The sequence below is a fragment of the Pogona vitticeps genome, chromosome 14, assembly GCF_051106095.1.
Source record: "Pogona vitticeps strain Pit_001003342236 chromosome 14, PviZW2.1, whole genome shotgun sequence".
NCBI lineage: Eukaryota > Metazoa > Chordata > Lepidosauria > Squamata > Agamidae > Pogona > Pogona vitticeps.
Window position 1 is genome coordinate 4,270,126 of NC_135796.1, and position 13,765 is coordinate 4,283,890.

Sequence of the window (13,765 nt, forward strand, 5' to 3'; positions counted from 1 at the left end):
CACAATAATCCAAGTTTATGCACCAACCAGCATTGCTGAGGAGACTGAAATTGAACAATTCTATGAAGATTTACAACACCTTCTAGAACTGACACCAAAGAAAGATGTTCTTCTCATTCTTGGGGACTGGAATGCTAAAGTAGGGAGCCAAGAGATAAAAGGAACAACAGGGAAGTTTGGCCTTGGAGTTCAGAACGAAGCAGGACAAAGGCTAATAGAGTTTTGTCAAGAGAATAAGCTGGTCATCACAAACACTCTTTTCCAACAACACAAGAGGCGACTCTATACATGGAAATCACCAGATGGGCAATATCGAAATCAGATTGATTATATTCTCTGCAGCCAAAGATGGAGAAGCTCTATACAGTCAGCAAAAACAAGACCTGGAGCTGACTGCGGTTCTGATCATCAGCTTCTCATAGCAAAATTCAAGCTTAGACTGAAGAGATTAGGAAAAACCACTGGGCCACTCAGGTATAATCTAAACCAAATCCCTTATGAATACACAGTGGAAGTAAAGAACAGATTTAAGGAACTAGATTTGGTGGACAGAGTGCCTGAAGAACTTTGGATAGAGGCTCGTAACATTGTCCAGGAGGCAGCAACGAAAACCATCCCAAAGAAAAGGAAATGCAAGAAAGCAAAGTGGCTGTCCAACGAGGCCTTAGAAATAGCAGAGAGGAGAAGGGAAGCAAAATGCAAGGGAGATAGGGAAAGTTACAGAAACTTGAATTCAGACTTCCAAAGAATAGCAAGGAGAGACAAGAGGGCCTTCTTAAATGAACAATGCAAAGAAATAGAGGAAGATAACAGAAAAGGAAAGACCAGAGATCTGTTCAGGAAAATTGGACATATTAGAGGAACATTTTGCGCAAAGATGAACATGATAAAAGACAAAAATGGGAGGGACCTAACAGAAGCAGAAGACGTCAAGAAGAGGTGGCAAGAATACACAGAGGAATTATATCAGAAAGATGTGGATATCCCGGACAACCCAGACAATGTAGTTGCTGACCTTGAGCCAGACATCCTGGAGAGCGAAGTCAAGTGGGCCTTAGAAAGCCTGGCTAACAACAAGGCCAGTGGAGGTGATGGCATTCCAGTTGAACTATTTAAAATCTTGAAAGATGATGCTGTTAAGGTGCTACATTCAATATGCCAGCAAGTTTGGAAAACTCAACAGTGGCCAGAGGATTGGAAAAGATCAGTCTACATCCCAATCCCAAAGAAAGGCAGTGCCAAAGAATGCTCCAACTACCGTACAATTGCACTCATTTCGCACGCTAGCAAGGTTATGCTCAAAATCCTACAAGGTAGGCTTCAGCAGTATGTGGACCGAGAACTCCCAGAAGTACAAGCTGGATTCCGAAGAGGCAGAGGAACTCGAGACCAAATTGCTAACTTGCGCTGGATTATGGAGAAAGCCAGAGAGTTCCAGAAAAATATCTACTTCTGCTTCATTGACTATGCGAAAGCCTTTGACTGTGTGGACCACAGCAAACTATGGCAAGTTCTTAAAGAAATGGGAGTGCCTGACCACTTTATCTGTCTCCTGAGAAACCTATATGTGGGACAGGAAGCAACAGTTAGAACTGGTCATGGAACAACTGAGTGGTTCAAAATTGGGAAAGGAGTACGGCAAGGCTGTATATTGTCCCCCAGCTTATTTAACTTATATGCAGAATACACCATGCGGAAGGCTGGACTGGAAGAAACCCAAGCCGGAATTAAGATTGCCGGAAGAAATATCAACAACCTCCGATATGCAGATGATACCACTCTGATGGCAGAAAGTGAGGAGGAATTAAAGAACCTTGTAATGAGAGTGAAAGAGGAGAGTGCAAAAAACGGTCTGAAACTCAACATCAAAAAAACTAAGATCATGGCCACTGGTCCCATCAGCTCCTGGGAAATGGAAGGGGAAGATATGGAGGCAGTGTCAAATTTTATCTTCCTGGGCTCCATGATCACTGCAGATGGAGACAGCAGCCCTGAAATTAAAAGGCGCCTTCTTCTTGGGAGGAAAGCGATGACAAATCTGGACAGCATCTTGAAAAGCAGAGACATCACCTTGCCAACAAAAGTCCGAATAGTCAAAGCTATGGTTTTTCCTGTCGTGATGTATGGAAGTGAGAGCTGGACCATAAAGAAAGCAGACCGCCGAAGAATTGATGCCTTTGAATTGTGGTGCTGGAGGAGGCTCTTGAGAATCCCCTGGACTGCAAGGAGAACAAACCTATCAGTTCTAAAGGAAATCAACCCTGAGTGCTCACTGGAAGGACAGATCCTGAAGCTGAGGCTCCAGTACTTTGGCCATCTAATGAGAAGAAAAGACTCCCTGGAAAAGACCCTGATGTTGGGAAAGTGTGATGGCAAGAGGAGAAGGGGACGACCGAGGATGAGATGGCTGGACAGTGTCTGCGAAGCAACCAACATGAACCTGACACAACTCCGGGAGGCAGTAGAAGACAGGAGGGCCTGGCGTGCTCTGGTCCATGGGGTCACGAAGAGTCGGACACGACTAAACGACTAAACACACACACAAGTAAGTAAGTAAGTAAGTAAGTAAGTAAGTAAGTAAGTAAGTAAGTAAGCAAGCAAGCAAGTAAGCAAGCAAGTAAGTAAGTAAATCCAAATCCAAGCAATGGAAATGTACACATCTCCGCATTCAGTTCTGTTCTTCACATATACTACCACAGAGAGGTAGTGGAACACACCTAAAACACCTCAGTTGACAAGTAATGTATTATGCAATATCTGATAACAAGCAGAAATACCTTACTATTGATATTTCCAAGTGATTCAAGCATCCATAAATAGGAATACCTAAATTTTTTTTGTAAAATTCAATTTCTATTTACCACATAAAATATACAGCCATCTTTACAGTGTCTAATACGCATAATGGAAGTATTTTCAAGAGCGAGAAATGTGAAGGGCAATTAGCATCATTTGCTCCAGATGCACAAATTTCTGATAATGACCTCTCTCATTATTTTGAAAGGCAAGCTTATAAGGCATTTCCATGGACAGTGTTAGGACTCTGATTTCATCTTAGTACAGTAGCTGGAAGATCCAGATGACTGAATCAGGTCCAAGATACTAACTACCATACCACAAACTGTTCCCTGACAGTAACACAAGGTATATCAACAGTACAGATGCAGTGCACTCTGCAGGAGAGGCATTTCTTCTCCAAGGGAACCTTGGGAACTGTAGTTCTATGAGGAAGGCTAGGAATCTGTAACAGGGAATGTTCAGCACTCTCACTAAACTACAATTCCTACAGTTCTTCCAAGGAAGCCATTTTACTTGAACTGGGATAAAACCAATATATGTTCAAAGCATAGCTATACACACAGAATCACAGTTCTGTAATATATACAGTAATTGTTAACTGCCTTGAGCAGTTATCCAAATCATCACATCTGCCTGATCTTCGCATTATGTTTAATTACTTTTTAATGACATCACCTGTGGATACTATGATCCAGCAAGAAATGCTTAGTTAATTCACTGCTTCTGATATGGAATGTCCTGTATAATAATAATAATAATCTTAGAACTGCAGAATGGGATCCTATGGATCATCAAGTCCAGCTCCTGTCAAAGAGGCCCAGCAGGGAATCGAACTCCCAAACCTCTGCAGCCAGATGTCTAAACAACTGAGTTATCCAATCGTTCTGTAACCGTTACTATACTCATAGAATTCAGCAATCACTTATGAAGACTGGCTTACATTTTAAAATGTTCTCCTATGGCAATATTTGTAATTAGAAGGAGAGAACATTTTCCTAAACTTAAGTGTCAAACAAATGATTTCCAAGGCATTCTAAAAATTCTGATGCATCCACCAGAAATTCCCTAACAACCATGCAGAAGAGAGTTAACTACAATACCATTACTATCTCTTCTGCAATTTACACCAATAGTAAAACTGCAGAAAATCATATGATGCCAAAACTGTTTTGTTCACCCTCTATTGTCACTGACTCCAGGTATGAACCACAATACAATCTCTATGCTGCTACGGTGTGCCTCTGGACCTCCAATGCAACTCAAATGGCCCAAGTGTCTCAGCAGACAGTCTCAGCCCTTTAATTTGTTATCTTCCAGTCCAGTATTTCAACAAGATCATATTATATATTATTAAAAATAAAACCTGTGTAGACTTTTTCAAATACTCAGGGCACTTCTATATAATCTTGGTTACAACCACCCTACATGGGTGGGCCAATGCCTTTAGACACATATTGCAAATAGGGATCTGAAGGTGAAAGAGAATGGCTTGCCTTAAGTCGGTTAAAGTCTCCATGGTAAAAAATGACATCTGAATCTTGCCTGCTACATTTAATCATGTTGCATTTCTAGTAACACTAGGAAAGACTTCAGAATACACAGTTTAAAGTCTTTTTTAGGAAGACAGTTTTATCATATTCTTAGATTTCTTTTGAAGACTAATCATTTGTTAAGCTGATTTCTCTTTTTAGCCTAATCTTCAGCATTCTCAGCATTTGCATTTTAATGTATTTAGCTCCCTTGAATGAAGGATCCTATGGGATCTTTAGGTAAAAACCTGAAGAGAAACATGAAGGGCCAAATTCCATTGTGGGGATAGACTCACTCAAACTATAAGACTAAAATTAAAATTAAGATAAATAAAACAAGACTCAATAAGCCTCACTGAACAAGTCAATTACTCTGGTTGGGACTAACAATCAGAATTGTCTCAAAATTTCCAGAATCAAGACGAAAGTATATTATGCATGAATGACATATGGTCTTCCCTCTGTCACCAGCATCTGATATCCATGTACATACAATGTCTCTTAACAGAGATTTCAGAAAATAGCTATTAGAAAATGTAGCCTCTGTGAATTAGTTTACCAATACCTCATCAATTAGATAGGAACTTACTGACTCTCTGCAGATTTTCATTGAAAAATGCAAGGTTTCCCATCTGCCACCATTCTTCTAAACTACAGGGTGGGGAATACGTGACCCTCCAGATGTTTCTGAAGTACAACTACACTGGCCCGAACCAGCATAGCCAATAGTGAAGGATGATAGCCACTGCAGCCCAGCAACATCTGTAGGGCTTTAGCTCTTATGAAGGCACATTTGGGGGTTCTGTAATGCTTTTTAGGAGCGTCAAGGCCAAAACAGAAAACCAAATTAATTGAGAGAGAATTATCTTCTCCATAGACAGGCAACACTACCACCCTCGAATTCCTGTTTAGTGTACCCTTGTCTTCCACCCCCACAAGAAAAGCGACACCTGCAAGTAGGAGGACACCACAGGCAGTCAAGAAGCTCCCTTTTAATTGCTGGCCTATTTAAGGTTCCTTTCTGACTCATAACACTGGGAACATCATTGGTGCCAGGACAGAAACCAAGGCGTTCAGGCTTCAGTTTTAGGCGAATCATCATCCACACATACTGGCAAGAGTTCACACTCAAAATTCAGAAACACAATCTAAGTAGACTTTTCCCCTTTAGCAGCGCTTCCTAGATATTGCAACATGGAAAAATGACAGAACCTTGAATACACAGAATCCCAAGGCAAGTAAATCCCTACATTTTTACTCATCCATTTTAGTACTCCAATGATCATTCTTCAACTGGGCATGTTATGCGAATGCTTTCTTCTGATCAACAGCAGTTAAGAATCAAGGGCCCACCAGCCAGAAGGGGCATCATTATACAGCTGATAACTCTTCACTGTACTCTCTCAATACAGTTGCACAGGTCCTTCCGTCATCCCATAAGGTGGCTAATTGCTATGAACCTCTGCACCATTCATTCTGCATGTCTCTTTTGACCATGAGGTCTGTCAGTATCTTGTTCCCACTCTCATAATGGGCTATGGGTTGACCCCCAAAATGAACCAACTCCACACCTCCATGGCTCACTTGACCAATCTTGCACAGCTGCAAGGTTTACCAATGTCCCACACTTTGCCCATTCACACCAGCAGAACACACCCCTATCCTGAACATCTAAAAGTACCTGACATGCCTCCTAAATTCATGCAAACCAACACACACACATGCACACACGCATAAATGCATGAAGTCACAACCACTCACTTTCCTGCAGGACACAGCAAACAGATTTTCACCAAGATTTTATTCTGATAAAACTGGTCTCAAAAAGTGAATATTTCCTACCCTATGTTAATAATAGGAAGGGGAGGAGGAAGCCAATACCATGAATCACAGCTAAGGAGAAACCTGAATCATCTTGCTATAACAGAAAAAACACCAGTCAAAACTGTCCCCCCGCTCCACCACCCAGGCGAATATAGCAAGCACAAATTTTGTCTTATTCAACATGACCCGACAGCAATTTGTACTTACTCTGATCGGACTATCCCCAATGCCTTGATGAAGGAGAACCCCACAAATGGTAAATCTTCTCCTGAGAAGCCTGCAGGGTTCAGCTGGCACAGAGGGGATACAATTCGTGAATTCTTCTCTGGTTCATCGAAATTTGAGGTGTCATCATCAGACTTGAGAGTAGGCACAAAGGGGGGAGGAGCTGGTGATTTTGCCGAAAAACATAAAGTATAAGAAGGAATTAAAAAAAAATTAGCTGCAGTTTGCTGTCAAAGTCCCTCTCATTCAGCATTTTCAATGGCACTGCAGCTCCTGCCTTTAATCTTGCTAACACCAGCAGGCAGAGCCACTGCTCTCCAACCTATTACAGCAACAAGAGATTAACCCTTCAATTACCAACATGGCCACCATTCTGCAGGCAGAGCATCTCTTGCTGCTTTTCAACCAGCTTTGATCCTTTTAAAAACAAAAATAAGCCAACATCTAAACATGATATAAAATGTTAAGTCCCAATCTTCTCTGTTTCACAGGACACTTTCTCCTAATCTTTCTGGAACATGAAAGATTCATTTATGTTGCCTAACAAAATAAACCAGATGCTCTGCACCTACAGAACGGAATCGTGAGCTGAACAGCAGCAGTGGTAACCTAGCCCAGATTACGGACCTTCGTCTCCCATTAGTACATTAAACCTTGCCTGGAGAAGTGCTGCAGTGGCTAAATCTCAACAGTCCTTTCAGAAGGAATAAACCCACCACCCCACAGCTTGTTGAACACTCTTGATGGGACACCACTGCAGTCTAGCTTCAATGCTACCAACTCTGATCTAATAGGCAACAACAGGAATCATTTCCTCAACTGTCAACTGGCATTCTACGGTCTCTTGCATCCCACATTTCAGCTTCATTTCCCATCCACATTTGCTGCAATTTTAGATAAAAGCATCAGCAACAGCAAAATCCTGCAAATGGAAGTTTCCCCTAACCATGCACAGCAGCAGAACCGCTTGCTGGACTGCCTGCATGCAAGAGCTTCCTTCACTAAAATCATGCACCTTCATTGGTTTTAAATATGCATTTAATCACTGGAAGCTGTCGCACAATGCAAATCAGCCAGGGATCTGTGAAACAGACATCCCTCCAGCCAGCTTGCTCACCGTCACAAGCTGATGGATGTACCGTGTGCCAACGCTGTTACCATGGATTCCGTATAGATCTCTCGCAGCTGAAGGGCTGAGAGGAAATGAAGCACTGGGAACCAGCATTACAGTCCCTGCAGTGCAGGCACCCTGCTTCTCACTCTGTGCATGCTCCAGAGTTTTAACTCTGCCTCCCTCTATTCCTGACAGATGCTGATAGTTATCTGACAGATACAAGCAGAATGAGTCACTGCTGGAGCTTGCGAGCTCCCTCTAGGCTGCCAGAGCCTTTTGCAGGCAAGAGTTTTAACCCTTCGGTTCTCAACTCAGCTGCTTTGAAACCAGCACAAGTGACTAGAATTAATACATTCCACTCCCCCTCAAAAAGGTTCTTCCTAATTCACATACTTTGGCAGGATTTCACATGGAAAATGCTGATGCTGCAAAGGAGATGGACCAGCAAACTGCTGTTCCCAGAGGTTAATGATAACTAAGAATAAGTGGCAGGGTGAGTGAAAGTCAATGATATTATGCACTGCTTTGATTAAAAATGTATATATCAGGACTGAAATAAAATTATTTTGACACATTTTAAAAATCAAAGTTGATATTTTTTTCCTGAATCTGAGATGATGTCAGTTTTATTTTAAGATATAATATTATTTAAGTTTTTAAAATGCCATCCTGTACCATATCTGATCTCATAGGCAGTATACAGAGTAAAACAAATGCAACCCCACATAGCAAAAAAACGTAAAAAACAAAAAAATGTACAATAGAAATACTGTATCACTTCCAACATCATTTCTAGTCGAGTTTTAAACATACCAAGAAAAAAAGATTCTGGAAATATTTCACTTGCAACTCAAATCAGAGCGAAAGGCACTCATTCCCCTTGGTTTCCCCATCATTCTTCTTTCATCCAAAAGTCTAATAGCAAAGATAGCAGCATGTAGGAGTGCTTCTCCTCTGTCAGTTGCTGGGAAAGATAAAATCATGAATCTTTGCTTTGGATTGTCTTGAAATTCAGAAGGCCTGTAGCAAATTAATTGTTTTCAGATGTTTTTAACCTTGAGGATTATTTCATTCCCCTACTTTTAGGCAATGTGAATACAGAGTTAGTTCAAAAGACACTATGGTTACCTTTAACCAGGTTTGAAAACCAACCATGAGCCCTAGGTTAAAGCAATTCATGACTGCCATTACAGACATAAAACTCATCCATGTTTGATGCTAGAAAGGAAAGAGACAGCTCTATCACATAGGAAGGAAAAGGAAGGACACAAACTAATATGGCATTCTAATTATCCTTAAAAGACAGAAAAATATAACATCAAGGCCCAGCCAAGGGCATGGTTAAGATGCAATAATAATTTGACCCAAAGAGCTCAAGAAGCATATATGCCCCATAAAGGACTGGGTAGATGATTTTTAAACAATAAAATACAGCATCAAATAGCCTGCATTTCTTCTTGGTGTCTGGACATAAGTTCTCTGACTATCCTGGCACATACTAAGTATTCAAGAACTTATACCTATCCTCTTTCTACAGATCTCATAATACTGTGGAGCACCTTCCAGTCATACCCTAGTACTTGATCAGCATGCCTGTTGCTTCAAAGCAAACAGACATCCTTATTTCATTGCTATTCTTCACAGTGGCAGGTGCCATAGACTGAACAAAGACCCATGGGGAGCAGCCACTGGTTCTCTGCCCTATCAGGTAAGGCTGGTCAAAGGGAGGAAGTACAGGGCATTTCAGAACTCTGAAAAGTTACTTTTTGAACTACAACTGGCACACACACACACATACACCCATAACCAGAATGTCAGCTCTGGGCAATCCGTGTCCACAATTCACACACTCTGGAAGATCAGGGACCAATCTGGTGACAGTAAAGGCTCTCAGATCTTTCAACTACTCTTAATCTGGACAATCTTCTGTGGCGGGATGTTCCTCCATGCTCCTAGACTACTGCGCCTCAGTGCCAGAACAGGAAGGGAAAGACAAAGAAAGAAAACCAAGCACTAAAAGAACATTGGAGGAGAACAGAACTGTTACAGAAAAATTATTTTGCAACACTTCTATTTGTCTAAAGAGATATTTGTCTGATCAATGCTTCTATTTCTATGGCTTTATTCCCATGACTGATATCCCTCAGTACTTAATTGTGTTGCATTTTATTGCCCTGTGAAATGTAACCCTTTAACCTAACTAGTGGCAGCATCTACCAGTCCAGCCAGTCTCCTCACACAGAGTTGGATAACCAGACAGGCTGCCCACAGTGTCTAATCCGATCAGACCTCCCCTTTTAGGGGAATGACCTGCAATGCTTATTATGAAACATTCCACTGTCCTGTGTACATGGCTTGGGACACAGCAGACATAAGGAGGACATACCTGCCTTATTTGGGGAGTGTCAAAATGTAACTTGCTGATTTCTGGGATTAGTTGCTACCCTCCAACTTCTTGATCAAAGATGCTATAAAAGCTGTGTGATTGATCCATGTTTTTGTACTCCTCTTTCAGAGGGTACCACCACCGGTTGGAATAAATTACTTTGGTTGCCTCTCTCACTTCTTTATTATTCCACCTCCAAAACCCACCAAGAAACCAAAACTCTAGGTGTGTTCCAATCACACCCACGACATAATGAAACAAATGGTGATTGTCCCATAAACATGTTCATTTGAAACTAATGAAGCAATAAAGTCACCAAAGGTCATTGCACTTTTGCTAGATACATTTGCTCTGAAATAAGTCTCATTAAAAACATTTAATATACATTACTCTGGTTGGGACAGTCAACTGAATTTATCCTCACATACAGTGGTTCCTGTCACGAAAGGTCAACATACTGCACTCACTGTTATACAGGAAACAAAATTCCTAATTGTTTATTAAGCTCACATTAAAAACGGATATTGTCAAATAGGCAATTTCCATTGGTGTAGTTTACAATCATAACATTTCAGAACAGACAATAACATAACAAATATTGTAATCAACTGTATTAAAACAATGAAATTTTGATCCATTAAAAAGACCACAAAAAAACACCTTATAATAAAAACTGAACACATTTAAGATTAAATCCCTGACTCATAGAGGGAGGTCTTAGCTTGCCATCTAAATGTATATAAGGAGAATGCCAGGAGAGGCCCTTATGAAGGGCACTGGCCACAACAGATCATGTCTCAAACAGAGAAGCCACCAGGGCAAGAATAAACAGAAACAATCATCCACAACATGCACACACAAATTTCTACAAGCTGTTTGGGGTGCTAATACTGGACAAGAACATTTTCTGCAGAACGTTTACCATCATGGTAAGGTTTAAGTCCTATAATTTTGCCTCTTTAAAAATGTGCCAGGGTACCCTGTAGTGAAGAGAGTGACAGACTAGGATTCAGGTCTGGGTTTGAATCCCTGCCCAGCTATGGAAGCTCCCTGTAGGAGCGGAACTTCTTAAATACTGTATATCCTTGGCAGCTCTATTAGGGCTGCTACAAGTCAGTTCTGATTTAACATCAGAGAACTAACTAAAATGCTATATTTCATAAATATAATTAATAAAATAACAAATCAGTACAATACCAAACTAGACCATTAAAATATCAGTCTCAAATTATCTTTTTTCAGGTGGCTCGCCTTATGAAGCAGTCATGGCTGCATAATGAATGTAAATCCTCATTGCTCTGGTAAGCTCAAATCAGTATGTAAACAGTATTCCATTTTTTCCATAAAGGTTAAACCAACTGAGTGTTTGCTAACTTCATCTTAAATATGTACTAATTTGCTAGTAAATGTTTTTTTCAATATTTAAAATCACATTAAAAGTTTAATTCTATGGTGCAAAATCCAGCTATTTTAATATTGCATTTTAAAATTGCTGTTAATGTTGTTAGCATCCTTAAGGACTTTTTTTGTGGGGACATAGGATACAATAGCAAAAAAAATGCTCATCACTACACCATCACTCCTATTGCCACTAGATAGGTCTCCTGGGAAAGGAGGATACACCAGGCCTCCCTTTCTTTTGACTGAGAGGTAGGTCTACTGCCAAGATATCTGTCGCACCAGCATAATGGGGTAGGTTTTAGTTCGGCCACTTCTGACACTACTTCATTTTCATAACTTAGGAAAAAGCGGCTTCTCTGCCACACATTCTTGCACTGACTTTTGCATCCCGTCTATAATCAATTTTCTCCCCAATCAAATGTTTCAATTCCAATCTTACTGACCGGTGATTGGAGGCTTAAGGTATTTACAGGGCATAAGAAAATTAACATGTCACAGTTCCATAGTGTGTTCTGCCACTGCTGCTTCTGGAGCTAACAGAAGGAGGAGGAAAAGAGGGAACAGCTTGGGCTGCTGCGGCAAGCTAGGAAGCTGTGGTCCATCTCGGAGGTCCAAGGGATGCCCAGGCCTTGGGACAAAGGCAGGTCCTTATCCAAAAGTCTGTGAGAAGCTGAACATTATACCAGTAGTTCAACTGCAAGGTTTGGAGCCAAATAAAGGAAGGAATGCAATTAAGGCTGGGCCACATTAACCCCTCTAAACACACCATTTACACTGTACAAAGAAAGGAGTGGAAAAATGTGCTTTACCATAGGTTTAAGTGACCAAACGAGTCTGAATTGCCACAAAAGCAATAAAGACTACCCTCAACCTCATTACTCCAATGTAAGAAAATTCATAATCACCATAATTAAAGCTTATTTGTAATATCAATAAGGCATAATTTAGTTTTAAAGCAAGTCATCGTCTTTAGGTGTGGGGATATAGATTATTTCTTTTCAGAGGAAAAACAGCATTAAATGGAAGGTTCCGATTACAATCAAAACACTTCAGTAGAAGGTTAGAACTCTGCATTTTCCTCAAAAAAGTAAAATGAATAAAACTAGAAGCCTGCATTCTCTTTAGCCTTCCAGAGCAGTGTTCTGATAATGTTTGGATCAGTGAATGATTTCTTCCTCACAGCGGCTCCTGAATGTATTTGCTTAATCCAGGTGTGGGGAAAGTATAGTGCTGCAAACCTAGCCAGCATAGCCGATGGGAAAGGATGGTGTGAGTTGCAATCTAATAACATCTGGAAGATCAGACATTCACTGCCCCAGTCTAGTCAATCTTCAAGTAATTCAGAGTTATGTCTTTCTGTCTCAAAAATGATCTTGAGAACGAGAATGTGTTGATTTCCTTATAAAAATGTGTTCAGCAGTCAAGCTTTCTAGATGGAGTTCATAGGGGTCTGAGACTACATTTTATGAGTCTCGAAACACATCAGTTCTTCTTGCAAATGTGTACTCTCCCAAGACACAGGTCCTCTCCCCGCACCTTGACAAGCAAGATTTTAAATTAAAGTGCTGCCTCTATCTGCTAATCCAGTGGTTCCCAGAAATCCTGGCCAGCACAGCTAGTGGTGAAGGCTTCTGCGAGTTTGAGCCCAAGAACATCTGGGGGACACAAGGTTGGGAACCACTGTGCTAATTAGAGGGCTCAAGTAAAACAAGCTTTGGAGCTAGTTCCTGTCACTGATCTGCAAGAGACCTGGGTTTATAGAAATCATCCTGGGTTTCCCTACCTTGACCATCTTGCTTTCTTTCCTGTTATGAACCAAGCACTACAGCTTTCTTTGCATCCTTGTTATTCACTGAGTCCACAGCAAACATTACACGGGGGCAGCATTTGTTCCCCAGCTTTTGCAGTCCTGTTTCATTGGATTCCTTTTCTTTTTTTAATCAAGTCAGTTCCAATGAGACAGATTAGAGCATCAAAAACTTGCTCTGAATTGTTATGCATTACCGCCAGCTCTCTCTGCAATACATGAGGAATGTACAGCCCTCAAGATGCTGTTGAACTCCACACCCTATCAATCCCAACCAACAGTGACTACAATGAGGAATTATGGGAAGTACAATCCAACAACAGCTAGAACAACACTGTTTTTTTTTACTGTTGGTTGAATGCTACAAATTAGAGTATTGTTATTGTTATTAAAACAATTTCCAACTTGCTATCCAAACTAAAAACCCCAACAGTGCTGTTTATTGCAAACTTTAATATATGGAGTAAAGAATTGAGTCATAAAAAACACATTCAGTATACAAATCATTAAAGCACACAAAATAGCAACAGCAGATAAAAACGTATTACAAGATGTAGACTGGGGGGAAAAGGTTGCTGAAGTCACCAAGGCAAGAGGAGATACTGAGATGTCTCAGATGATGGTTTAAGTTTGGGCAGTTCCTGTGAATGGCAAATCGCCCTCTAGATTGCCTAGTTACA

The 13,765-nt window shown here is 40.8% G+C and overlaps 1 protein-coding gene across 19 annotated transcripts in view; it reads right to left on the minus strand.

Moving 5' to 3' along the window:
• The window catches only part of CIT (citron rho-interacting serine/threonine kinase), a 133,302-nt gene that overhangs the window by 99,318 nt on the left and 20,219 nt on the right, over nt 1–13,765 (minus strand). For 16 of the 19 annotated variants that reach the window (XR_013539169.1, XR_013539170.1, XM_078381611.1 and 13 more), the window contains exon 10: nt 6,360–6,540. Coding sequence is in view for 14 of the 19 variants with exons in the window: in XM_078381611.1 (XP_078237737.1) it covers nt 6,360–6,540 (181 nt within the window). In the remaining 5 variants the exon portion in view is untranslated. Of the gene's footprint in view, nt 1–6,359; nt 6,541–7,494; nt 7,721–13,765 lie in introns of those variants that run through there. The other 3 variants (XM_078381615.1, XM_078381617.1, XM_078381616.1) reach the window with 2 other exon arrangements.